At 38.9% G+C, this 27,224-nt stretch overlaps 1 protein-coding gene across 2 annotated transcripts in view; it reads right to left on the bottom strand.

The window, feature by feature from the left end:
• PLCB1 (phospholipase C beta 1) overlaps positions 1–27,224 on the bottom strand; it is a 667,363-nt gene that overhangs the window by 215,329 nt on the left and 424,810 nt on the right. For both annotated transcript variants that reach the window (XM_044748183.2, XM_044748184.2), the window contains exon 4: positions 20,477–20,614. In XM_044748183.2, the coding sequence (XP_044604118.1) occupies positions 20,477–20,614 (138 nt within the window). The remainder of the gene's footprint in view (positions 1–20,476; positions 20,615–27,224) is intronic.

The following is a 27,224-nucleotide window of genomic DNA, read 5'->3' on the forward strand; positions in this document are numbered from 1 at the left end:
AGATTGGAGGCGATGTGGGCAGAGCACTGCTACAGTCAGCTACAGCAGGATAACATATTTCAGGATAACAGAATAACATATTGGGGTACCAGAAGTAGCTACATTGTGTAAAAAAGAGATGCACATCCAAAGCCTGGGGGAAATTTGTTCACAATGTTCTAGAGCAGTGCTTCTCAAATTTTCACGTGCATACAAATCATTGGGGGCCTTGTTGAAATATAGATGCTGATTCAGGAGGTCTGGAGAGGGGACAGAGAATCTGCATCCCAAGTGAGGTCTATGCTGCATCATGCTATGAGTAACAAGGTTCTAGAGAGGACTTATAGCATTGACATAAAACTTGTTAGAAATGTAGAAGTTTAAGCACCACACCTTCTGACTCAGAATCTGCATTGTTTTCAAAAAACCCTTACATTTTTTATGCATATTAAAGTTTGAGCATACCTCTGGGCCAAGGATGGCACCTTGAGTGCGAGGAGTTCCAGGACCCGGTTTAGGAAGCATTATTCTAATTTTTGTCTTCTCACTTCCCAAGCAAATAAAAAAATTATTTTGGCTATTTGTTTTAGAATAATCAAAGAGCTCTTACAGCTGTACTAAGAACAACACAGCTAAAGAGATGTGGCCAGAGCAGCTTGAAGCAGCCTTGGCTCATCATGAGATTATGACATAGGCTTCGCTGCAGGGTAGACGGATCCTACCCTGGCAGTGTTCTCATAATCCAGTGCTGGGCCCTAGTTAGTAAGGAAATGGAAGGACAGTTTCTTATTTAATCTGGAGGATTTGTTTGTCTACTTTCAGAGACAAGGTTCTGATGATTTCTGCCAAGCTTGGTTCAGCCCCTGCTCTTGAAATGCTGAAGCTTCTTAAGTGACATTTTCTGTCTTATGATCAATCTCTTCTCATGAAGGGAACAACAGAGACCCGAACTTGAGAAAATGGATCTAAAGGTCAACTTCTATGGAATTTCATCTGGAGTAATCTCTGCTCATAAATGCACGTGCTTGTATTTTATAACTGCAAGATTATTTCCGCAATTCCCTCCTCTAACAGATTCTGGTGCCATTACTGAAATACCAGTGTTGACACCATTAGAGGTACCAAGTTTTCCTACCATGTCACAAAGTTAATGAAAGTTTATTTCTAAAGCCATTCAAGCTCTGTCATTCTTGGCACAAGATTTATGTGTTTGCTTAATCCTATCAATTGATTCACGATTATCAATTACTCTCATAGGTATTGTTTGAGTGTTTACTATGTACTGAGCTAAATTTTTTGCATTCAATAACTTAATTAATTCTTGCAACAATTCTCTAGGAGGTGGGTACTGTTATTAGCCTGATTTTCCAGGTGAGGATTCCAAGTTTCAAAGCCCTTATAAAATTTATTTATATCCTCAGAGCTAATAAAAGTCACAGTTTGGATTAGATCACTGGTTTCTTGGGCTCCAAAATCTGATACATACAATTCAATAATATAAAAAAGATAAATAAATCCACTAAATGTATTCTGTATAAAGCGCTACTATGAGCTAGGCACTGTCCTGGGCATTTTGCAAAGAATTAATTGATTTACTCCTCACAACCACTCAATGAGAGATATTCTGTTATTACCACCTTATTTTTACAAACGAGAAACTGAGGCACAGAGGTATTCAATAACTGGCATAAGGTCCCACAGCTAGTTATAGGCACACCTGAGATTTGAACCCAGGAAATTTGCCTCTAGAGTCTGAACACCTTCCCTCTATGCTATGATGATGAAACAAACTCTGAAATTTATGAAGTAAAAACCTTATGACTATGCTAAGATGATGATGGCAGAGGAGAAATAAGACGGAAGGAAGGGTGAAGTCAGCCACAAAATGCAGATCTGAAGTCTTGGAACTTTGATAGTGGTAGGTCACAAATTCAACTTGAACTTGCTTTCTCCAGTGTAAAGAGAGAGATTCAATCATAATAGGCTTCATGGTTGCTCTAGGTCCAGATACCATTGTGCAGCAGTTCAACAACTGTTCCTAGTTCTGAGAACAGAGAGAAATTTCTCCCATTGGCAATTCACACCTCTTAACTTTTTGACCTAACTTATGACTGCAAGGGATGGGTACACAGACAAAGACAGAGTCTTCTGGAAGCAATATCATCCTTGCAGATGCTTCTGTCCCATTGTTCTGATTCATGTTATCTTTAATATTTTAATGTATTTATTTTATCTTTCCTTTTTCTCAGTGTTACATTTTTCTTTTGCTCATAAAAAAACAGAGAATAGAGTAACTAACACAGACTCAAACTTAACAAATGTTAACATTTTGCCATACTTTCTTTAGTACTTTTTAAAAAATATATACTTAAGACATTGCAGTGCAGATTAACTCTACACTGTGCTTCTCCCTGCTCCCATTCCTCTTCCTCTCCCCAGGAGCAAGCTCTATTTTGAAAAGTAGGTATCAATACTATATCTATCTTCATGTGGATTCTGAGGAGAATGGTATAGATCGGTGTTCAGCAAACTAAGGCCTGAGGGCTAAATCTGGCCCACCACCTGTTTTTATAAAGTTTTATTGGAACAAAGCCATGCTCATTTATTTACATATTGTCTATGGCTGCTTTCATGCTATGAAGGCAGAGTTGAGTATTTGAAACAAAGACTCCAAAACCACAAAATAATTGTTATCTGGCTCTTTAAGGAAAGTTTGCTGCTCCCTGCTATGGACCCCTGTATGTTCAAAATATTACATAAATCATATCATACTGTATGTATCCTTTGGCCAATGGCTATTTGCAACCAACATTATGTCTTTAAAATATGTCTTTGCTGCTGCAATGTAGATCTAGTTTCTTAATTTTAACTACTATACTACCCCACTATGGGAATGTATAATCTATTGATCTATTCTTTTATTGATGGATATTTATGATATTTTCCTTCAAAAACGTTTGTTTGCATAAATCTATTTCCTGTTGCCTTAGGCCACATCCAAGAGACTATCTAGGGTGAATATCATGATGAATTCTTAGAATCCATACATCTTTATCAGCACCAGATGCTGCTACTTGCTCACCAAAGTGGCAAGGGCACTCTACATTCCTATTGGCAACAAAGGAGAGCTTTCATTTTCCCACATTCTCAAAAACACTTGCTATAGTCAGACTTTCAGAAAATATCTGTAAATCTGATGGATGCAAAGTGGGACCTGGCAGTCGTCTTAACTGGCATCCCTGGTTTGCCAGCAGAGTTGAGCATCATTTTATATGTTATGACTGTTCTGCTTTCTCCTTTCTGCAAATTTCCTGTTCACAATATTAACCCATTTTCTTTTAGGATATTTGTGCTCATTGTCTTTAAAAAAGGGAGGGTTTTTGTTTGAAGTTTGAGCTCAAACACAGGCCAGTGATCAATATCAGCCCTATGGGTAGACACAAAGTGCTACACAATGGCTGAATGCTATAAATGGTACACGTGGCATCATGGCTTGCAGGGCATCCTGGCCATGGCTGTGACCTGTTACTAGGCAGCTGGAGTCACAGAGAAAAGGCAGAGTGTAACTTACGCTCTTAAAAGCATGTATTCAGGGGGCCGGCCCCGTGGCCGAGTGGTTAAGTTCGCGTGCTCTGCTTTGGCAGCCCAGGGTTTTGCCAGGTTCAATCCTGGATGAGGACATGGCACGGCTCATCAAGCCACGCTGAGGCGGCGTCCTACATGCCACAATTAGAAGGACCCACAACTAAAAAATACAACTTTAGAAAAAAACCATGCATTCTTTCAGAGAGTTCCTTGGGGAAGTGAAAATATTCTAAAAGGAATACTAAAGTGTGCACTCTCTCTCTTTCTCTCTCTCTCCATATATATATATAAAATTATAATTAGACTGTACAATTTTATAAATAATTACAAGTCAATGGTTACCCTAATGAAGTAAAAGGAGTGACAAATGACAATAATCTAAAAGCAGATATTTCCAAAGTGCCTGATTTGGAAGCCTCAATTTATTGTATTTAATTAATTTTTTAAACCCTCCTGGGATAAATAATTTCTTTTTTTTTTTTTAAAGATTTTATTTTTTCCTTTTTCTCCCCAAAGCCCCCCGGTACATAGTTGTGTATTCTTCGTTGTGGGTTCCTCTAGTTGTGGCATGTGGGACGCTGCCTCAGCGTGGTCTGACGATCAGTGCCATGTCCGCGCCCAGGATTCGAACCGACGAAACACTGGGCCGCCTGCAGCGGAGCGCGCGAACTTAACCACTCGGCCACGGGGCCAGCCCCCTGGGATAAATAATTTCTAACAAGATATTTTAATAGTTGTGAGACATACATAGGTCCTAACAATTTTTAATAGCTTTCTATTTATTTTTTATTGGCAAACTCCTGTTGCTGTCACTGATAATGGTGTCCTTCCCATTACCTCTGCTCGGAAGGTGGGTAGGGAGCTGGGATTTGAGTAAGAAGATTCATTGTGCGGCTCATCCAGAGTTGCATTGCTTGGCTGAGCACATTTCTCTCACCTACCGCATGCATCAGAATTCATCCTGCTGAGCATTTGTCTTAATGGAGCAGGAAAGAATCTCTTCATGGTGAAAGATGGTATATGAGATGTGAAGACTTACATTAAAATCAGAAAGGACTCTCTGAGCAGTCACTGTGATTTTGATACTACATAGAGCATTTATAATTTTGGTAAAATTTCCAGTACAGTTTCTCTGTATTGACGGCAATGCGGGTCTTATATTTATAGTCAAAGTGTTGTCATCTTCATCTCATGTTCAAAGAGAAATGGTTGCCACACATAATATAATTACCAAAACAAAACAAAACCAGGAAGCATATTAGGTCCCGATATTATCACTACTGAGACACTAGAAAATCATATTACTCAAATGATGTAATATCAAGGAAAGGTGTATAATTATTTTCAAACTATGTGATTTGAATTTCTTTGGGCTACAGTCAACAAAAACATAACCCAGACTAGCCTAGGAAATAGGAGAATTTATCAAGGACACTAAGTTATTTCCTCTAATTGAAGGAAAAGTTGGACAAACTGCAGCAAAAGTATGTATTTGTAATACAAGATCATCAAGAACTTGGAGCCTGAATGCCAGAACTTTCTTCATTGCTTTTTCACTGCTCTCTCTTCCTGATTGCATTATTTTTTTCCCTACTGACCAGCCTGTTCCCCCTGGCCACCAACTGCGTCAAGAGTTGTTACATATCGTGCCTCCTACCACCAGACAGAGTCTAACTGACTTCCTCACTTCCAGTAGGAAAAATCCTGGGAAAGTCTCTAATTGGTCTACCTCTAGAACAATCTATTCAGGTCAGAACATAGCAGTGTCCATACGAATCAAATCATTGGAACTGGGGGAGAAGCAGTGAGCAAAAGGATGGAAGAGTATAGAAAACACTACATATATCCATTCTTAAGAGTACCGTGTAGAGCAGAGAGAAGAAAAGGAAGTGTGTCATTTTATAACTTGCGTGGAATCTCACAGTTCTGTGTCCCATCCTTTTTATAAAATAGGCAATAAATCCATACTTGTTGACTTGAGTGCATGAATGAATGAATCTGTAAATGAGAGTTATATCCATGCTTCATAATTTATGGCGTTTTGAAATTAACTTTTATGTCTTCTCCATTGTTTTAAATATTCAATCGCGATTCTTGCCTACAGGGTTTGTGATGCTGGCTTTACAGATTTCCTATTGTAATTTGAGCTATGCTGGACTAGGTTATAAAAACTCAAAGTACTGTGTGTAACATGGGGCTGAAGGCACTCTCCAATTAATAAAGTATGGAAGCTTTAGTATTAGGGCTTAAGACATCTATGTTGGCTTTATAGACACGTTTATGCTTTGTTTTATGTTTTTGGCTGTATTCTGAAGAACTGCTGCCCAATTAACTTTCCCCAGATAAGTGAAGCACTGCTGTGCTAAATAGTACCCAGTGGTCTAAGGAATAGTTCAAATGCCTGCTGGTGCAGTGTAGAAGATGTGGATGTGCAAGGATCCACATTTTGGGCTGCTTTTGAGAGGCGTCAGGTCTAGCATATCCCAGTCTTCTTCCAACACCTCTTGACATCCTCCTGCCCAGTGGGAAAAGTTTAGTGTGGTGAAATCAAGTTAAAATGAATGTTAAGAGAATTCTTCAACGGATAAAAATAAAGCCTCCCAAAGAGGGCAACATCCACGGCACTGAATGGAAGAAAAGAGAAATATGTTTGCTTTGGCTAAGTTTTGATGATGAGAAGTTTTCAACCCTATCATTGTGAGTATCAGACGTATTTTGAGTATTAGCTGAGGAGACATCCTTCTCTCCCTCCAGCTAGTTTCCTGAGTCATTGCTCATTTGTTCAACGGAGAAAATGTTAATCTAGTGCCCTTATATAAAACCCCCAAAGCTTTGTTTCCACGTCTTTCATGTCAATCCACCATATTCTTGAAATGGTTCTTTCCAAAAGTCTCCTGTCACTTTTATGAAAACACTCGTTATGTCTTCTAAGCCTAGCCATATCAATGGTAATTATTACTTTGGTTGAATCTGCTGAATGCTGTGTAGTATAGACAATAAACATATGCAAACAGGGTCTGCAATTATAATTGATACCATTGTTTATTGTTAAAAAAGTAATTCTATTTGAGATCAAATAAACAAAGATTTTAAAAGAGAAGGAAAACAGCTGATTTCTTTAGTAAGATAGATGTCAAGAGGAAAAAGAGGCACAACCACAATTTCTCGGGTGTTAAGTCGTGCTGCTTATCCATTAAATGAAATCTGTTTGACAAAATTCAAACTGCATCCCTTGAAAATTGATTAGTAAACTACACACAGGTTCCTCCTCATTAACATAGGAAATTCTGCTAAAATATAATTTTCTCATTTGGAAGTCAATTTGTTTTAAACACCTTAATTATACCCCCACTATCTTTATTTTGAAACTTTTTGCAAGCTAGAGTCTTCCCCTTTAAACGAAGGGGTCCTTGGCCCTTGGTGAGTGACTCTAACCTGTTAGGCCATCCTCTACGATGAGAGCTATTCTTTCCTTTGGCTCCGATGGCCTCACCTTTGGCCATTTCTCACTGCCTATGGAGGCTATGGAAGGGTGAATTTTTGTGCTTGTCTTCTAATTTAAAATTAAAATACTGTTGTCAGTTTATCTAATGGTTGTTACTGACTGTCATATTGTTGATGTTTTTGCTACTTTATTTAAAAATATACTTTATTGGATTTCAGAACCCCACTCTGCCTCTCTCTAGCTGGGGGACCCACTGCTGAGTACTCCCTAATAACCATTTTCCCCTCTCTCCTAACTGAAATTTGACATTATTCAGGCCAGCAACATTTAATAACTGAAAAATCGACATTTTCCAATTTCTCCAGTAACTAGAGTGGCAACGTGACACATGGTGAATCACATATTAGCAGAAGTCTGCTGGGGCGTTCTGGGAAAACGCAGTTTCCTGGTGTAGGGGCTGCTTTCTTTTTGCTGTTGGGAACACATATGGAATGGCTGGAGCTGCAGAGGCATTTTGATCTCTAAGGAAAAGGAGGTGAGAATCACAGGGTCTCAGCCTTGTTATCCCCGAGCCACCAAATCGATGCCAGAAACTACCTACCTTCAGGTTTCTTGCCGCATGAGGAACAAAAAAAAAAGCAAAACCAAACAAAATGAAAAATAAAAAATCCTTCATTTATCTAAGCTACTGTTTGGTTTGGTTTTCTGTAACCCAGTGTAACCCTGCCTGACAGAATCATCTTGGGCAAATTTTTTAACCTGTCTAATATTCACGATTGCCTTAAAAAATGGAAGTACTAATAGGATTGGCTTCATAGGGCTGTTGTGAGAATTAAGTGAGATAGCTCACATTAAATGCTTTGACGAGTGACAGCCATAACAAGTGCTTAATAAATTGTAGCAAGCTAAAACTATATTATTTATCAAAGAACCACATATATAGCTTTCCAAAAATTGTCCAGAGGTGCTATAACAAAAGACAATGATGGCTTAAGGAACTTTTACTCTAGTTCTGCTTCTTGACAACCGTTTTCAGAATTTCTAATTTTACATTTCTGGGAGTTACTTCCATATTTCTAAATAATATATTTGCACTGCTTTTTCTTGATTGACTGATTTTAGAATTTAACTACTGATACCCTACTCCGATTGACGAGGTTTTAAATCTGTTACCCTGTCTCCCACCTGCCCTTGCTCCTTCTTTCTGAAAGAACTGGTTCACTAGTGTTCTTTCCCCTCGCCCGCATCACCTCTACGACCTCAAGCAACATACTTAACCCGTTTCTTAACCCACTAATTAAAGACACTATCACCTGGCTTCTTTGTTTGTGAGAGGAGGACTCTTACCTGCTAATCTTTTTACCTCCAACTCTTGCTAGCTTAAATTTACACTTTAAATTGTCAAAGTTGAAATGTCTTGTCTAGTGTCCGTAATTGACTTTAATTATTTGCATGTAAATGATTCTAAAAGTTCAAAACCAATAAAATAAAAATTTACATGTTTATAAAAATGCAAATATAATTTTCTGCAGGGCCATATATTAGACTCTGATTATCTTACTTGCTAGTGTTCCACCACCACGAACCATATGGCTTTCAAAAGCGAACATTCCTGGGGCTGGCCCCGTGGCCGAGTGGTTAAGTTGGCATGCTCTGCTGCAGGTGGCCCAGTGTTTCGTTGTGTTCGAATCCTGGGCGCGGACACGGCACTGCTCATCAAACCACGCTGAGGCAGCGTCCCACATACCACAACTAGAAGGACCCACAACTAAGAATATACAACTATGTACCGGGGGGCTTTGGGGAGAAAAAGGAAAAAATAAAATCTTTAAAAAAAAAAAAAAGGGAACATTCCTAATACCAAGACAATATGAATGTTTTTTGGCTGTTCCTCCAGTTGTTGAAAATCCTGCATGCTTTGGCATGCCTTATATTTAGATTATACATTTATCTCTTCTGTCTTAATTTTCTTTTGGAGAGAAGAAACAAGCCTTTTTCATGCATGAACTATCTTCCAGCTTCCTACTCACATTGCCTGAATCTATTCCACTCCCAGACTTGATATTTCAACTTCAAGATCTCTCTTTAGCTTTCATATATTTTCTTGTATTTGGTCTTTCTTATTTTCCATTCTTCTGTTTTCCCTTTTTCACTTGCTATGCACTCTCTAAATTGATTGGGCCTCTAACTCCTATCTTTTCTCTTATTGCCATCTTTTTGTCTTTTACTTTTTGGTTGTTTGTTTGCTGCCTTCATGGTTCTTATTGTTGTTTGGTTCCACATTCAGGGATAAAGATAAAGTTCTGTAGAGTTTTGATTTTGATTCCATTATCTCATTTTTGATTTCTAAGAAAAGTTTCTATTTTTGTTACCCATTTTTCATAGCATCTTGTCCTTATCTGATGGATATAATTTATTGAAAAGTCTCTCCAAAAATTACTTTCTACATTTGTATTTTTAAAAAATTATTTACTTCTTGAATTATCCTTGTGTCTTCCATGATCATTTCTCTTTTTGTTCACCTTGGCCTCTTTTATCGTTCGATACTGTAGCCTTTCTCAATAGCCTGTGGCTATTTTGTTAGTTCACATTTTAGACTGGGGCAATAGAGGGGCTGACTGGGCGCTCTGAGTATGTGAGTAGGATTTACCGGCCTGCAGACTTCTCTTTTGGGTAAGCACATGGGTGCCAGCCACTATGGTGTGGTATCCATAAATGCTAGACTGAGAAGAGCTTTACTCTGGATCCTTGACTCCAGTGCTAGCCACTATAATTCTCTCTGAATAGTTTGTTCAATTCCATAAAAGACAAATGCTCAGCTTTTTGACCTGAGAAATAATTGGTTATCAATTATTCTACATGTGGAGCAGCAGAAGGGAGTGGAGAGGCTGACAGTTTCGTCTATATTCCTTTAATTCCTTGCTCTAGTTGTCACCCTTAATTCTTAGTCCATGCTCTGCTGGGCTGGTATTACACAAATCTGGAGCATCTCTCAATTGCTTCTAAGCAGGTCAGTGACTTCCTTGGCTGCAGATCTCCATGTACCCTAGTCTGTGGATTTCTCTACTCTGTCTCATCAGGCACTGTCCTGTCTCCATTTTCTTCTTCTGCAAACTTATCAAATTATGTCATCTCCTAGTGACCCATCTCATTTCGTTTTTTTCATCATTTAGTTTTATGTTCCTTTACCATCATTTTCACAGTACCTCAAAAGAGATAAGAGGTCACACCTGTGCTATTCTGCTCTTCTGGGCTAATACCACTTTAAATTTTATTTCCCAAACCAACTTTCTTATTTTCCCTTCCTAACTGGTTCTCCATCTCAATAAATGCAATTCCGAAAAGCTCTGAAATCATCCTTAGCTCGCTCCCTCTTTCTCTCATGACATGTTATCTCATCATTATCAAATCTTTTGGCTTTACATTCAAAATATATCCAGAATCCAACCATTTCTCACCACCTCTACCCCAGGCATCCTGGTCTCTCATTTCTGCTTCTGCATTCCTACTATGGCTTTTCAACAGAGCAGCTAGGGCAGTCCTGTGAAAATATGTCACACCAAATCAATCCCTTGCTCAAAACGATGCGATAGTTACCCGTGTCACTGGGAGTAAAGCCAAATTCTTACAGTGTCCATCTACCAGTATTTGGGTCACCCATCACCCCTCCTTCTTACCTCTCTGACTCATCTCTCACTAATCTCCTTCTTGATCATCACTCCCTTCCAGCCAAACTGGCTCCTTGCCATTTCACCAACATGCTGAGTACACACCTGTCTCAGAGCCTGCTTTCCTCCATGATAACCACTTGACTCACTCCATCATCTTCAAGGTTCTCCTCAAATATCATCTCAGTGTGACCTTATCTGACCAAATTATTTAAAACTGAAATATGCCCCCTTGAAATATTCCAGCATTTTCATCCCTCTTTCCTGCTTTCTCCCTATCACCTGTCAACATCTTATTTATTTTGTTTATTTTCAACCTACCCCCCCACCATTATGTAAGCGTCATGAAGACAATCATTTTTGTCTATTTATTTTATTCCCAGCCTGTTACACAGGAGGCCATTAAACATTTGTTGAATGAATGAATGAAAGGATATTATTATATAACTATTAGGAAAATTGTTGACAAAGTGTTTTCAAAAAAGTTTTTTTTATTCTTATGGGCAGCTTATTCACTGGGAGCATTTGATGCACTGGGAGCAAAAAGATGACAACTGATATTAAGGCAGTGGATGAAACAGATCAACCTGCCATTCTCAAAGCATGTCGGGTATTTTTCCCCAATAAAGAAACCAGGAAGACAAATTTCCTTAGAGCTCTTCTTCCTTCAAAAAAAGAATGTTTCTTGATTTGTTTACTTGTTTGAATCCGTGTGCCTGCTTCAAGGTGAGGCTCACAGATAATACAATCAGGGCATACTCAGCTGCCAGGTTCAGGAGACAGGGAGGCAGAGGAACAAGGTGGGAGCAGTTTGTCTCTGGGGTATAGATGTATGGAAAGAAAGGGAGATACTGCTGCTTATGCAGTTTTCTGTCTTCTCTTCCTGGGGAAAAGTGGGCTCGCACTAACAGTAGCTCACAGTCTGAAATCATGTTCATTTCTGTGTCCTGAGGGATATATTTTCCTTTTGATTTGGCATTAATTTCTTTATGTGGCATTCTTGAACACTGCCTGGCTCAAAAGAAGCTCTCATTTAACGAATGCAGAAAAGACATTCAGGAGATGGAGAGCGGGAGCATTTTCCTCCACAATCACCGGAATAGCAATTGCTGATTCTTATCTAGGTGTAAGGAAGAGATTGAAGTCCAAATTGCCTTTTTTCCTCTTTTTATTATGAATGTCCCTCATTTGACTTCTGAACTTTTAGACTTTTATATGGATGCTCCAGATGGGTGACATTTTCACAATTTAAAAGTTTAAGATTTGTGTCCTTTATCTGCCCCACACTCATCTAAAACTCAAGTGCCGAATGTGGGATGAATCTCATTTTCCAACAAAAGATATCCACAACTGTAAAATTCCAAGGCAAACAGTGCAATGTATTGACATAGTAAGAACTCGGCCCTTATACACGATTGTGTCGGGGAATGGCCTAAGATGACATAGGCGTATTTTGTTAATGAGAAGGGCAAGAACGGCAGTGAATGAAGATCTCACAAAACACAATAACCAAGAGGGCTAACTTTTCACAACTGTAAATAGCAATCTTTTTGGCATATATATTCTACCCCCAGGGAGGTCATGCACAGTTTTCCGTTATGTCCCAAAACACATTGCCAAAAACAATATATGGTACATTTTTCTCTTTTTCTTAATCATTTTTGTTTAGAGAGAAGTCAAACTTATAGTCATTGCTCACTCACCATAAATTGGTCCTAAATTAAAAAAGGAAATCAGAAAAATTGAACATTTTACGGAGAATATCTGTTAGTGAATGAAAATTCTTATCTCAATGTATATGTTCTCAGAATAAAAAGAAATATGAGAACGTTATGTCTCTTGAGGTCAGATTTTAAATGTCTATACTATTAACTTAGAAGAATATCTAAGAAAATTCCCAAAGTTTTTGATGAAGCAAGTTCTATTTCAGGAATGGCCAGAGGTGGCTGTGGCAGGTCCCTTCCCAGGTCCCTCTTTCTCTTCTCTTTTCCAACTTCATTTTGTAGATTATAATTTCTTTTTCTTAGAAAGAGCCCCCTGACTATGGCACCTTCTCTCATTTCCTTTGCCTGAAGGCCTCAAGTATTTGGCTAATTGAAGCTATGTTTCTTTTTCTTGAGAAAGTGTGTGGTGACTGATGGGTTCAGGAGGGTGATGGTGGCAACGACTCTTCGAGTGGGAACAAGGTTGGGTTTGGAAAGATTAAGAGGATGGGAGCCATTGTAGTTAGTACCACCACGGTTCTCCTACTGAGCATCTTGGCAAACTGTGGAGAGAGGTCCATACTGGGAAGAAGAGGCCTGGAGCACCCAGCTAAAGGGCTTCAACATCTTCAACTCTAAAAAGTGAGATGATTAGAGTGCTTGATGTCCCAAGTCCCCATGACTCTAGAATATTTTATGATCTATCAGTTGTTTTCAAGGGCTCAAACGCCCCTTCCTCTATCCTTCCCTCTTTGCTTTCTTCCTTTCTTTTTTCCCAAACACACATTTATTGAGCACCTACTACACACTAAGCACTAAGCTAGATCTTGGGAACACAGAAATGACTAAGCCATTGTTTCTAACTTTAAGCAGCTCACAAATCCAGGGTAGGGTGTCAGACACACTGACAGATAATTACAGTGAGATAAATGCAATAGAAAATATGCATGTGGTTCATCAAAGAAAAGAGCATGGAACAATCAGTTATTCATGGACATCATGGGATGGAGGGGGAGACAGATGAGTTGTATTTATGCTGAGTCCCTACTGAGGCTCGGAAATTCTTCTGGTGGACAAAATGGAGAAGGGCAGTCTAGGAAAGCACACGATTCTTAAGGCATAAAATTAAAATTATAAAGTCAGAAAGAAGCACGGTGAGTCGGGATCTGCTGGAGCAGACTGGTGCAAGGATCCAAGTGGTGAGTCATCAGCACCTGAGGGCGGGGAGTAGATTTACTTTGGTCACTGATGAATCCCCAGTGTCCAGCGAGGTGGTTGGCACATACTAGACCCTCAATAAATATTTGTTCACTACATGAATGAATGAATGAAATGGACAAGAAACTTCATTTTGCAAGTAATTGGCAATGAAAAGGATTTTAAGCATGATCAAGTTTGATTTTTCTTTTAAGATAATTCCTATGCAAATAGACCTGTAAAGTTGGAGAAAAAAGAGAGGATTCTAGAAAAGGGGGTAGGAGGTGACTACAGATGAGACCTGTCAAGAACTTGAACAAGATGGCAGGGGGAAGTGGAATGAGGAAAGAGATGTGAGAGCTAGTTAGGAAATTCAGAGAGCAAGCAAGTTATTTGGATGGTGGGCAAGCAACTGATGTGGATGAAGTCAAAGAACACTTGTGGGAAATCCTATATCATACTCTCAAAATGAGTGAAACTAGATTCTCTATGACATTCATAGCTTCAGAGGTGGCAGAAGTCCCTTAAAAAATCTAAAATAGCCCCTCAAGTCTGATGTTCAATTTATGGAACATATTTTTGAAGAGCTCATTTATTCTGCAACAACTACTTCAAAATGTAATAATTTAGCATACAGAGAGCCTCTATTATACATTGTTTTGCATGTGTGAATTAACATTTAGAAAAACTAACTGGTTCAACTAGTTTAGGAAATTGTCAGTATCCATCAAAGCTGGACATATGGAGATCTATGACCAGCAATTACATACCTCACAGAAAGGCATACATTAATAGCAACACTATTTATAATAGCATTAAACTAGAAACTGCCTGGATGTCTATCAACTGTAGAACAGATAAATAAATTATGGCATACTGCCTAACAAAGAGAATGAACAAATTACAACCCCATGCAAAATACACAAGAATTTCATAAGCATAATGGTAAGTAATAGAAGTCAGACAAAAAAGAAAACACGTTGTATGATTCCATTTACAGAAATTTTAAAAGCAGGTAAAACTATAATCTATAGTTTTAATTTATAATCTATAAAGTTAGAGGTCAAAATAAGGATGTGTTAGTAGGGTAGACACCTGGGGTGTTGGTGATGCTATTTCTTGATCTGGGTACTGTTTACAGGAGTGTGCTCTTCTTTCAAAAATCCACCAGTTATACAGTTATGATCTGAGTACTTTTCTGTGCATATTATATTTCAATCAAAAGTTTTAAAAAATCTGGCTGAGTTCCTGCTAGTAGCATTGCTGAACGAGAAAAGTGAATTTCTTTATTTTGTTTTCCTATTTCTAAATGCTTAAGAGAATTTAGTGTGTAAAGAAGTAAGGACTGAAAACAATGACATCTGTCAGTCAATCTTTGCACAGAGAAGTGAACACAAAATTTCCCCTGCCTGCCTCTGCCATTCGGCATCTCAATCTCAACCCACCAGATTCTTGCTGTTTCTGTCCACTGCATCTTAACATACTGGAGCAACATCTGGGCTGAAATTTGCCAGACTGGGTAATGGTTTAATACAGTGCCCAGCGAGGGGGCCTATGAGAGTGTCCAACTAATTAGGATTGAATATCAGAGCCTGAATCTCAAATCCTGTCACTCAGGGTGATACGTCATCTCGCTAGTATATTTCATAGAACAAAGAGCAGGGCTGGGAGGTCGCCGGGATTGGTGAGAGGATGAGCTTCCAGGCGCCCAGCCATGGAAAGGGAGCAGAACCCAGAGGAAAGGCATGCTGAAAATTGTTTTAGTTTTCTAAATCCAAACAGGGAAGGCTTCACCTTTGTTTCCTTTGCATAGTGGGATTCCTCTTTGCTAATCATGAGACATTACATTCCTTGCCAAGATTCTCTAGGTGAAGAGTGGTCTCCCAACAGTTACACACTGGATCTTTGAGATCTGAAGGTAAACACCAGCATATGGCAATCCTGTGAACCCCTGCCCCTGACGCAGAGCAATCTGTTTTCCAACCTACGCAATGCTGTTTAGACTGCATGATGGCAAGAACTAATACACACAACTAGAAGTCTCTTTCTATGTAGCCCCCCACCTCAAATAAAAACAGAATATTGGAAAGAGGAGGTAGAATGGGGCAGGAAAAAGAGAGTGCTTTTATCTTCAGACTCCTTGACCAATGGAAAAATTTGCATTGATCTGATAAACTGGTTCATTTGCTCAAAATGACACTGTTTTTTGGGTTCATGTAAATGATCTGTCTTTTGCAGTAAATGTTAACCACACCAGTCAGATCTTAAGTAAAATTCACCAACTGGTGCTGAAAAGGGCTTGAGGACTCAAATAGTCTTTATTATCAACTACTGACTTGTCTCCTTTGTCACTGAGAAAACAGAGGCAATCAGAAACCTAGAACTCCCTCCATCATATGTACCACTTACCAGCATCTCTACTGATGTACTCCACTTTTCCTCCTCTTATACACAAAATGCCCTTGCTGTGTCTGAGCCGAGCCCTTCTATTTGTGAACTAGAACAGGGTCAACAAAGTTTTTCATAAAGGACCAGACAGTAAATGTTTTAGGCTTTGTGGTCCATATGGTCTATGTCATTACTCCATATGGTCTATGTCACTACTCAACTCTGTCTAGTGAAAGTAGCCATAGACAATATATAAATAAATGGGTATGGCTGTGTTCCAATAAAACTTTATTTATAAAAACAGGTCGTGGGCCAGACTTGTCCCCCAGGATCTAGTTTACTGGGTCTTGCACCAGATCCTACTGCTCTCGCCTACTCAAGGACATGCTCTAGCAATTCTCCTACTCTCCTACATCAGCACATTGTTTTCCCTCTTCAGGATCATTCCCACCAGCATACATATATGTTGTTGTTTCTCTCATCTTAAAAACCATCTCTTCATCTCACTTCCCCATTCCAGCAGTCTGCTCACTTCTCTGCTGCCTTTCACATCAAAATTTCTCAAAACAGCAGTCTCTTTTGGCTTCTTAATTTGTCTCCGCCAATATTCCCCAGAGGCCACTCCAATATGCTTTTGACTCACCACTCCACTGAAGTTGCTCTATTCAAGGTCCCTAATGACTTCTATATCTTTAAGTTCAATGGTCAATTCTTGGTCTTCATGTTACTTGACTAAGAGCAGCATTTGACCCTGTTGATCACTCTCTCCTCCTTGAACCACTTTCTTCACCTGACTTTCAAGGGCACACACTTGCCTCACTGCCACCTCACTGACTACTCCCTCTCAGTCTCCTTTTTCTGATTCTTTCTTATCTGCCCAATCTGTTCATGTTGGAGTATCACTCAGATCCTAGACATCTTCTCTATCTATAGTTAATTCCTGGCTGATCTTATCCAGTCGCATTAAATACTATCTATAACATGATGACTTCTAAATTAATGTATTATATTGGGCACTCACCTCCAGGCTCATATATCCAACTGCCTACTCAACGTATCCACTTGAGTGTCTAATAATAATCTCAAACTGAACAAAATCAACACCGAACCCTTGCTATATATGCACAAACACGCACTATTTTAAATTTTCCCTATGAAGTAAGTGGTACATCCATCCTTCCTGTCTCTTAGGTCAAAACTCTAACATCATCCTTGATTCTTCTCTTTCTCTCACATGCAATATACAGTTCATAAGCATATGCTATTGATTCTTCCTTTAAATATGTAGATACATATATTCAGACTCCTTCTCATCTCCTACTCAGCTCCACCTTGACCAAGTCACTAGCAACTCACTTAAAATATTTCAATAGTTTCCTAACTGGTCTCCCTGCTTCCATTATTGCTTCTCACCATGCAGTCCATTATTAACTCAAGGGTTAGACAGATCATGTCCGTCCTCTGTTCAGAATCCTTCAATGGCTTCCATCTCCCTCACAATAAAAGCCAAAGTCCTTCAAAAGTCTTCATCATAAGACAAGAAATCAACTTCTGTTGGCTTTGCTAGTTTCCTTTGCTGATATCTCCAACTTTGCCACAAGTCATATAGCTGTGAGTGGAAGACTGTTGGGAATTAAGTGTAGGATAGTAAAGAGAGTATAGTGATATTCACCTCCTCTCTGTGGCTCCGAGGAGAAGTCAGGGCATCCCAGGGAGGGAGACTGAAGGCTAGGAGTCCCAGGAGGTGGCAAACACGGATGTGTCCATGGTCCCCAGGGGAGCAAGAGAATCATGGACAAGTGTGTGACTTACAGAGAAAATGTGAAACAAATCAACTATTTCCAGGTACGTTAAAGGGAGGTGCCCCTTGAGGGAGCAGCAAAAGCTGATCTCTAGGCTAGAGAGGGGCTGGCAAATCATGCTGCATATCAAAAAGTATGATTATTGTTTAATTGCAAGAGTTACCATGTTTTTAGTCCAACTACAGAGGGAAAAATTGAAAGACACAGTTTTCTCTCCAGTCCATTTTTTAGAGTCACTCGTCTTAAAGAATAAATAAGAAATTCAGTGTCAAGTGATTTACATAAGAAAGCAAGCATGCAAATCTGGAATGATATATTTAGGAAAGTTTAAGTCCTGGTTCTGATTCCAAGTTTTAATTCATCTAACAGACTTCTCAGAAACCTATGATGTTGTTGCAATTGAGCAACTTCTTTCAGATGTTTGCCTTCTCTGGGCACCCCATAAAGAAAGAATCCCCTTCTTCCACCTTCACACTCTCCTCCTGCTTTATTATTCCACACAGATCTCCATTTGACCTACAATACTTTTACTTCATAATCATAACTTATCTATGTCCTCCAGATTGTTGGTTCTCGGCATTCTAGAATGCGGTATCTCTAACTCTGGAATTGTGGCTGGCATGGAGAACGCACCTGACAATTGTGTGTTGAATGAATGAATGAGCCAGAATCCCTTTGTAAACAATTCTTTTCTGGAGACATTCAACTTCCAAAGAAGCTCAGGTTTTTGTCAGAGATTCTACATAAGGAGAGAAGCTGTCTCCTTTGCTGCTGGCACTACACAAGGGGGCATGTACATTGGCCTTGGAGATTAAATAGAAGGTGTGATGTTATGAGACAAGACTGACAATTAGAAGAATGGAAAGCAAGTTTTCAGAGTAAAATAGTGTTTGCAAATCTTAGCCTTCCAGTCCAGCAATTTCAGTGGGGGAAAAATACCCTACAGAATATTACAGCCAGGGAAGGCAAAAGATACTCTGTAGCTTCATTAATTATACCAGAAACATCAAGCAGCTGCTGGAAAAATGTCTAGAGATGCAGTCCTGATGGGTAATATTACAGGGCTCAGAAATCAGAATCCCCAAAGAAAATTAGTGAGTGGGAGCCCACAGAGAGGAGGAAATTGAATATGTTTTAAACATAACTGCACAAAGGTTTAATGCAATAAATGATGTGCAAATTGGTTTGTAATAGAAAATCTATGTTCACTTGTAGTAAAAGCCTCCCTGAAAGTCACTGACATTTATTGAATGTTTTTAAGTGAGAGTTAATGAATCTCATGAATTGGTTATTTTTTAAATAAAATATGGTTGCATCTGGGGGGAAGAGATTTTAAATATATTTTGCAAATATTTAGTAGCTGTTTATCCATATTCATCCATCCATCCAACCATCCATCCATTTACTGAGAAATGAATTCAGTACAACTCAATAGATTACCAACAGGATACCAGAATAAGAACTATTGCAAGGCAAGTACGATGTTGTCACACAATGTTTCACTGAACTGAAGTCTCTCCGAGTGTAAATCATCCTACAGAAACAAATGGGTGACTTGCTTCTTAAAGAGATAAAATATATGAGGTTTGTAACACAGTCTTGAAGAGCAGTTTCTGAAGACCTCGGAGGGTTAAAACTGGTGGGCGTTTCATTCGTTCCATTACAAGAACTGAAGTCATTGTTATGTAAATGTTGGAAATAAACCTCTGCCATAACCACTAGTGAATTAGCGGCCAGGGCAGTACATCTGGTGTGGCTCAGAAAACTGTCAGAGCACTGAGGGTTAAAAGTTATGGATTTATACAGAACACTGGCCGGACACGACCTTGTAGGTGTGATCCATGACGTAAGAAGTTCTATAAGGACACAGATATGACATGCAGATTTCGAAGTATTCTTAGATTCATATGTAACTCTTGAAGGAAATTGTATGAAGGGAAAATATTGTCACTAGTATCCTAAAAACTATAAACATGGGGGAAAAAAAGGCTCTTCTTTCAATATGTTCAGTTCATTGGACATTTTTAGAGAAAGCATCAAACTTGAGCCCAAGATTCCCAGAAGGTCACAGCGTCTTATTTGATCTATCTTGCCTGTATTTTAGTTACTTCTGTATGCATCTGAAAGACCCATTATCTTGGTAAATTAGCAACTTCTTAATGCAGAGGCCATGTCTAATTCACCTTTTTAGTCCATAGCTGGATAAATATTATTTATATTATTTAAAATTTTTATTTAAAAATGTTATTTTTTCATTCTTTCTCATATTAATTGAGCAACTACTATGTGCATGGTCATGGGCAAGGTGCTGTGCAAAGTAAAAGAAGTTAAAAAGGTATTGAAGATGTCTGCCCTCAAGGAGATGTTGGAAAGGAGATAGGATTGGAAGTGGCATGAGGTGAGGCTAAGAGAGAATGAGCTGGGATAAGATGTTTAGGTGAAATGGAATGTGGTTTTATTTATATTTTCTCTTGCAAAGAAATTATACCAAATGTGTTACTCTTAATGAAAAATCTCCATAATTCTAAGTAGATGCCATTATTTGGAAATGTTTGAATTGCACTTCTACTTGGCAGATAAATTATTTTTAGATGGAATTTCAACACATGTTAAATACGACAAAAACTCAAAGTCTTTCACAGGCATCAGTTCACTATCATAAGGATTCAGATCAAGGTGACAAGCTTCAAAAGTTTCTATCCATCGTACCTTGGCCACTTCTTCTTGGAAAGCCACGAGGTTCAAATGGGAGATGTTAACTAAGTCAGGCCCATATACCACCGTTATCATGCGATGTTCCAGGCGCCCGATGTTTCCCACATCCAAAAGTTCACGCAACTTGGGGTCCTGGATAATAAATGTAGAAAAAAGTTAGTCTTAAATAGAGTCCAACACAGTAGCATCATTTCAAAAGAATTAGAGCTAGAATGACTTCAAAGCAAAGTTGCCAAGTTGCCTTTTATTCTGACTAGAAAATGGTGTGACTTGAAGTCCCTCACCCCACGATGGCCCAGAGAGGTCAAGTAACTTGCCCAAAGATTGTGGAGTGAGAATTTCTGGCTCAAGACTTACAGTCCTCATGGTATTATGCTAAGAGAAATAAGTCAGACAGAGAAAGCTAAATACCGCGTGATATCACTTATATGAGGACTTTTAAAAAGCTGAACTCATAGAAACAAAGAGTAGAGTGGTAGTTACCAGGGGCTGGAGAGTGGGGGAGATGGGGACATGTTGGTCAAAGAGTACAAACTTCCAGATATAAGATGAGTAAGTTCCGGCAATCTAATACATAGCTTGGTGATTATACTTAATAACGCTGTATTATATACTTGAAAGATGCTAAGACAGTAGATCTTAAATGTTCTCATCACAAAAAAGAAACGGTAGTTACGTAATATGATGAATGTGTTAGCTAACGCTATGGTGGTAATCATATTGCAATATATAAATACATCAAATCACTGTACACTTAAACTTACACAACGTTATATGTAAATTATATCTCAATAAAGGTGAAAAAAGAAGACTTACGGTCCTCAGTCTAGAGCTCTGTCTGTCATACTGTCATTCAGTGACACATTTTTATGTGCTACAATTTTCCCTTTATTTCCTCCAATCATCCCATGAATCACATATTGAAATGCAAAATCTCATCCCTCTCCTCAATTCATGGACATGTTAAGATGAATAAAGTGGTTCTGGTAGAATCAAACACAACAATGCCATTTAGGGCTGGGGCAGAATCATGGCTGAAGGTCACAGCATGAACCTTCTCCAACATTGAGTACTGATGTAAAGAGAGAGGCTGGTAAAGTGAGCAAAATGGCGGCACCTGCCATGTTATGTTGATTTCAATTCTATCCTCAAAAAGCACTGAGATTTGGACAGAAAGAACTTCTGCAGCCTTTTCAGAGCAAGATGCATCCTTTGGGACACCATAAGTGATGATCCCTTGGAGATATAGTCCTGCTGGGTAAAGGAGGTTTCCAAACTTTCTGAATTCAAAGTAAAACTACAACAGGGCTCAGTCAGTTTGGCTGAGTTTATTTTTCTCTCCTAGAACAGGCCTTGAAGGAAATGAGAGGTCCATGCAGAAAATTAGCATCAAATCAATCACTTAGCAAATTTGCAGCCAGCTTCTGAGCAAAGAAAAGACTTGCATTCTTATTTATTTAGCTAAATGCTGGGCCAACAGGGCTTGATTACTTAGACTGGTTATTTTGATCTCCCTTCTGAGGTTTTTATACACAGCATCCTTACAAAGAAAAAGTGGACTTCAAAACACCAAGAAAGAAAACAAACAGAGACTTTCAAGCTGACTTATTTGACTTGGTGACATTAATTCTCATTTTAGTTAGTAGAACTTTCTCCTCTGTTTGGCTGCATGAAGAACATTTTCAGGTAAGTTATGAAGAGCGAAAATCCCATTTCAAAGCTGTGCCCAATATAACTGAAACCTCAACTCAACTAGCAAGTCGAGAGCTTATCAAGTACATCAGGCCTCCTAGAAAGATTAGATGCTATCAGAAAAACATCAATTTGTATGACCTAGAAAAGGAGAGGTATACAGTAAAAATTCTATTAAATAAACAACAATAGTAAAACAGGGGAAATTTTAGCATTCTAGCATTAATGAAAGATTAAAGGAAAATGTTCAGGAAGAATGGACTTTTTGTGAAGGCTAATTAAAGAATGATACCAGCCGTCATGTGAAATGATTAATTGCATCACAGTTTTTGAACACCCTTGAGGCAAGGTTAGAAGAGAAAATATATTTGATCAGGACTTAAAAATTATTTTTAACTTGAAGGAGAAATATAATTCTCAGAAACTACCTGAAACTTGTAATTAGAAATCACAAGCTTTAAACCAGTGCTGACAGTATCTTTACTTCCACATTTAATGGGACAATATTTGGGAGTGAATGAGCTCCATACTTTGGACCCTTTCTTTCCTTCCAGTGAGAGCCACACAACTCACTTTCTGGCTTTTTTCTCTCCCAAGCATGTTCTATTCAGTCTATACTACTTTACTGCCTAATTCTCATGTCCATTCAGAACAATTTTGCCCACCTCTTCAGTACTCAATTGATTAGGGTGCCTCCTCACAGAACTGCAGGGACCAGGTGTGGGGGTCAGGGAGTTCCCTTGAGATACAGGAATTCAAGGAAAGTTGTGAGAACTCGGAGGAGGTCCCCAGGATAGAAAATAATTCTGGAAAAAGGGTTTCTGGGATTCCCTCTGGTCCTAACAATATTGTTAGGAGTAGTCAACAGGAATTTATAAGAAAGATGACCAACTCTTTGTGGCATCTCTGTAAAAGTGTTTTTTTGTGGGGTTTTTTGGTGAGAATGATTGTCTCTGAGCTAACATCCGCTGCCAATCTTCCTCTTTGTGCTTGAGGAAGATTGGCCCTGAGCTAACATCTGTGTCAATCTTCCTCTATTTTATATGTGGAACGCCAGGAAAGCATGGCTTGACCAGTGGTGTGTAGGTTCACGCTCAGGATCCGAACTGTGAACCCTGGTCCACTGAAATGGAGTGCGTGGGAGTGCATGATCTCAACCATTATGCAACCGGGCTGGCATCTTTTTTTTTTGTTGGTGAGAAAGATTTGCTCTGAGCTAACTCCTGTGCCAGTGTTCCTCTATTTTATATGTGTGTTGCCACCACAGCATGGCTTGACAAGTGGTGTAGATTGGTGCCCAGCACCTAAACCTACAAACCCAGGCCACTGACTTAACCACTATGCCACGGGGCTGGTCCCATAGTTGTTTATATATATTTAAAAAACCTATTGGCTTTTATGCAATTAGAAATTTGTAATGAAGTTATTTAGAGGCAACGTCTGGAATAGGGAGAATAAAGGAGGCTGGCAAAATGACGAAGATGAGGATTAACCTGAGGGGTAGGTATTTGAGGATTCATTATTATATGTTTCTCTCCATCTGAGATAACATTTGTACAATAAATAATTAAGAAAAGACGATTGAGCATGAACTGGAGGAGCAGTTATATTTGAGAAATATTTTTTCAACAGAAACCACAATATTGTAAAATTATTCAGTTCTGGAAGTAAACAAAGAAATCATTTAAAGTATGTAACAAGAAAGTTCCTTACTTACGTCTTTTCTTGGTGATGGATCATACTCAGTTTTAAACTTTCTTTTCCACCATTAATCATTTTATTTGTCTTTCAAACCATACCTGTTCTTCATCTGTTGCGTTTTTATCAACACCAAACTTGGATATGTTAGAATTCTCTCTCCTAGGACATGACTTCACTTTTCTTTGCACCTCTAAGTTTTTCATTTTAAACACAACATCCCAAGATGACATGGTGGCTTCAAAACTCATTCATCTTTATTGAGCATATTGATATGTGAGGGGTATGCTGAAAAAGGTATTTGTCCTTTCAACCACCAAAAGTTGCCCTCAGCTGTTTTCAGCAAAGGAGCCCCTCAGCAGACAGGCAGACCAGGTTACTACCTGGAAGGATCAACAGCAAAGATACCACGTGTTTGGAGAACCTTATAGGTGGAAGGAATTTAAGGTAAAGAGATGGTTAAAAGAATGGTTGTCACTGGGTACATACCTCTCAGGTCTGGGGATATGAGTGGCTGCATTTCAAAAACAAACAAAATCAAAATAGTAACAATAACAGAAACCTATAGATAATTTGCACTAAAACCAGCCTCTCCCCAAAACCTATTCTGCTAAGGAATTTTACATCTGCACTTTTCTCATTGATTGAATCTCTTGATAAGTTTTCAGAGAAAGATTTACCTACTCATGTTACCATCAGACTTAAACACATTCCTTCGTCCCTGCAATTGATGTAAATTCCTTAAAATTTTTACAAAGAAAACAAGCTACCTCTAAAACTCTGTAAAAATGTTCAATTTCTCTGTTGGAGAACACTAAAGAACCAAGCTCAGAAAGAAATAAGAGGTGAAGTGAACTTGGAATTTCATATTTTCACTAAGCTGTCACTCAAGGCCTGCTTTCCCCAGAGAATATCCTAGGTATGTCTGCACAGGTGGAATGAACCAGACCAACGAAGAATCCTGGCAGCTATAATTTACTGCACTCTTAAAGTTAAGTCTCTCTTCCCATAGGAGTTACAAAATAGAGATTGTCTGATTAAATAAGCCCATTTTCTCTCAGTCATCCCGGATTTGTGATTAAATTACTTCATGCCTATTGCAAAGAAAGTCAAGTTGCTCAAGTTCATAATTCCTATTTCCAGGTATTGGGCCACTGAAGAAAGAAAAGACTGTTCCACACCTGAGACACAAGGACTCCCTTACTGAATGTGTTACTGTAATTATATCATTCAAAATATTAGAAATTAATAGGAGGAATAAACACAAGCTAAAGGATGATTTTTAAAATAGTTAAATGCCAGTTTCAACCTTCATTCCTTAATGTGACTTTTAAGAAAAGCTTTATTATTTGTATGTCAGATATCCACAAAATAAAATAACTTTTCAAGACCTTTAGATTTCATTTTTGGTACAGAAGATATAACTTTACTAATTTTTTCATCCCCATGAAATAGATCTTTTCTGGATTTTAGGCTTATTGAACAATTTGTACATTACTTTTATTCCCAGCAGTGATGCAACCTTCTCAATCTGAATTACAGTTACATAAATGTAACTTTAATCCATCATTCTTATAAAGGATCAGGTGGATGAAAATCTTTCCATTAACAATCAGTACAACAACTGGAAATTAAACAGATGGATTCCTTGTTACATTTAAATAACATTCCTAAGCACGCACTTTGCAGGGATAAAGCCACCTCTTTGAAAGCAGAGCAAAATTTGTGCTTCATTCAAATTTTATTGTAAAGGAAAGATATAAACTTATGTCCAGGATGGTTGTCCAACAATCCTTTGAATTGAACATTTGTCTCTCAAAAAATAAAAAATAGATTAACAAGTTCGTTTGGAATCAATATTTAGCTTCACACCTCTCAGTTTAAAGGTGTCTCTCTCCTTTTTGTGAATGTGATGAGAAATGCCCTTCTCCTCTTCAGGGTGCACAAGTAGCTTAAGCAGCTCACATAGCCAGCAAGGTTTTTCAGATAAAACACTACCCATTTGCACAGACTACGACTCTGAAACACGGCGCTGCGAACGTCTCCTACACGGAGGGGAAGACTTGGAGGATGTTGTTTATACATTTTTTTCTGTAAGTGATAGATGAGGGGGCTTGAATATTTTTCAGCTGTTTCTTCAGAAGGAGGGAGCAAAGGGAGAAAAGACTGACTATGGCAAAGCAAAGCAACTACGGGCAAATACTAGGAAAAAAAAAGAACTAGTAGACTATTGCCTTTCCTGTCTCACAGTGGTGTTATCATAACAAGGTATTTCTATTGTTTTGGATAGAGTGGTGATGAATTTGTATGGTCAGTCTCCCCTCCACTCAGGGGGAGCCTCTTTGTACAAGTAAAGAAATCTATTGGTGGAGAGGATAGAATTTAGTTGGTCTGGCTATACATCTCCATTCAAAATAAAGTGGTCTGAAGATGCCAGGCATGAGTTGATTGAGCTAAAGCTAGCACACTATTCAAACCTAAAAGAAAAAAGAATAGTTTGAAAGAAATGGAAGGCAACTGTCTTGAAAAATATTTCTCTTGAGCATGGGCATGTCCATGCACCTAAAAATTTGGTTATCATTGGGAATGGCCACAGAGAAGATGAAGAATCTCCAAATAGTATTCTAGTGGTTAATTAAAAATTTAACTGCTCCAGGTTTTCCTCCTCTCCATGAACAAGCTCAGGGTGTGGTTTAATGTAGTTTAAAAGCCAGAAAGAAAGGAAAGGGGAAGTGGGTGCTGGAGGCATTCAGGCAGGCTGACACTCAGGAGAAGCAGAAAAAGGGGATTGAAATTAAGGGTCCTGATTCCTGGGAACAAGTTAGTCCCAGAATGTGGAGATGTCCAAGGGAAAGACACTTTCAGAGCTGGACAAATGCTGTCCATTTCAAGAAGCTGCATTATCTGAGTAAGGTTCCTGGGTCACAATACACATGCTTGGCTTATAGGATGTTGGTCTTGATGCTCCAGAAGCTGACCTGAGTCAAAGATTGGAGAGAAAGTCAGTCATTTTGGAGGTGATCACAGAAAGCACAATGAGGGAGTGGGAAAGTGAGAGAAGGAGGAAGGAAAGCCAATCAGTAGTGTGTTACTGAGCAGTTTACCACTTTGGGGAACTGAGGCTCAGCCCACCTAGGGCCACTCCAAGACAGTGTGAAGAACACACCTCAGAGTGTCCCCTAAGGAGCCTGGAAGCTGGAGTATTGATCTGTCAACTCCCACCGTCATTGGTGGAGAGTCTCTCCTGGGACGCCACGCCCTTGCACTTCCATGACCAGAATACAGTCTCAGGACTAGACGGGAAGTCTCTGTAGGTCACCTCTGGGGGTGTGCCAGTAGAATATGAGTGCAT

The sequence above is a fragment of the Equus asinus genome, chromosome 15 (genome assembly GCF_041296235.1).
Source record: "Equus asinus isolate D_3611 breed Donkey chromosome 15, EquAss-T2T_v2, whole genome shotgun sequence".
NCBI classification, from domain to species: Eukaryota; Metazoa; Chordata; class Mammalia; order Perissodactyla; family Equidae; genus Equus; species Equus asinus.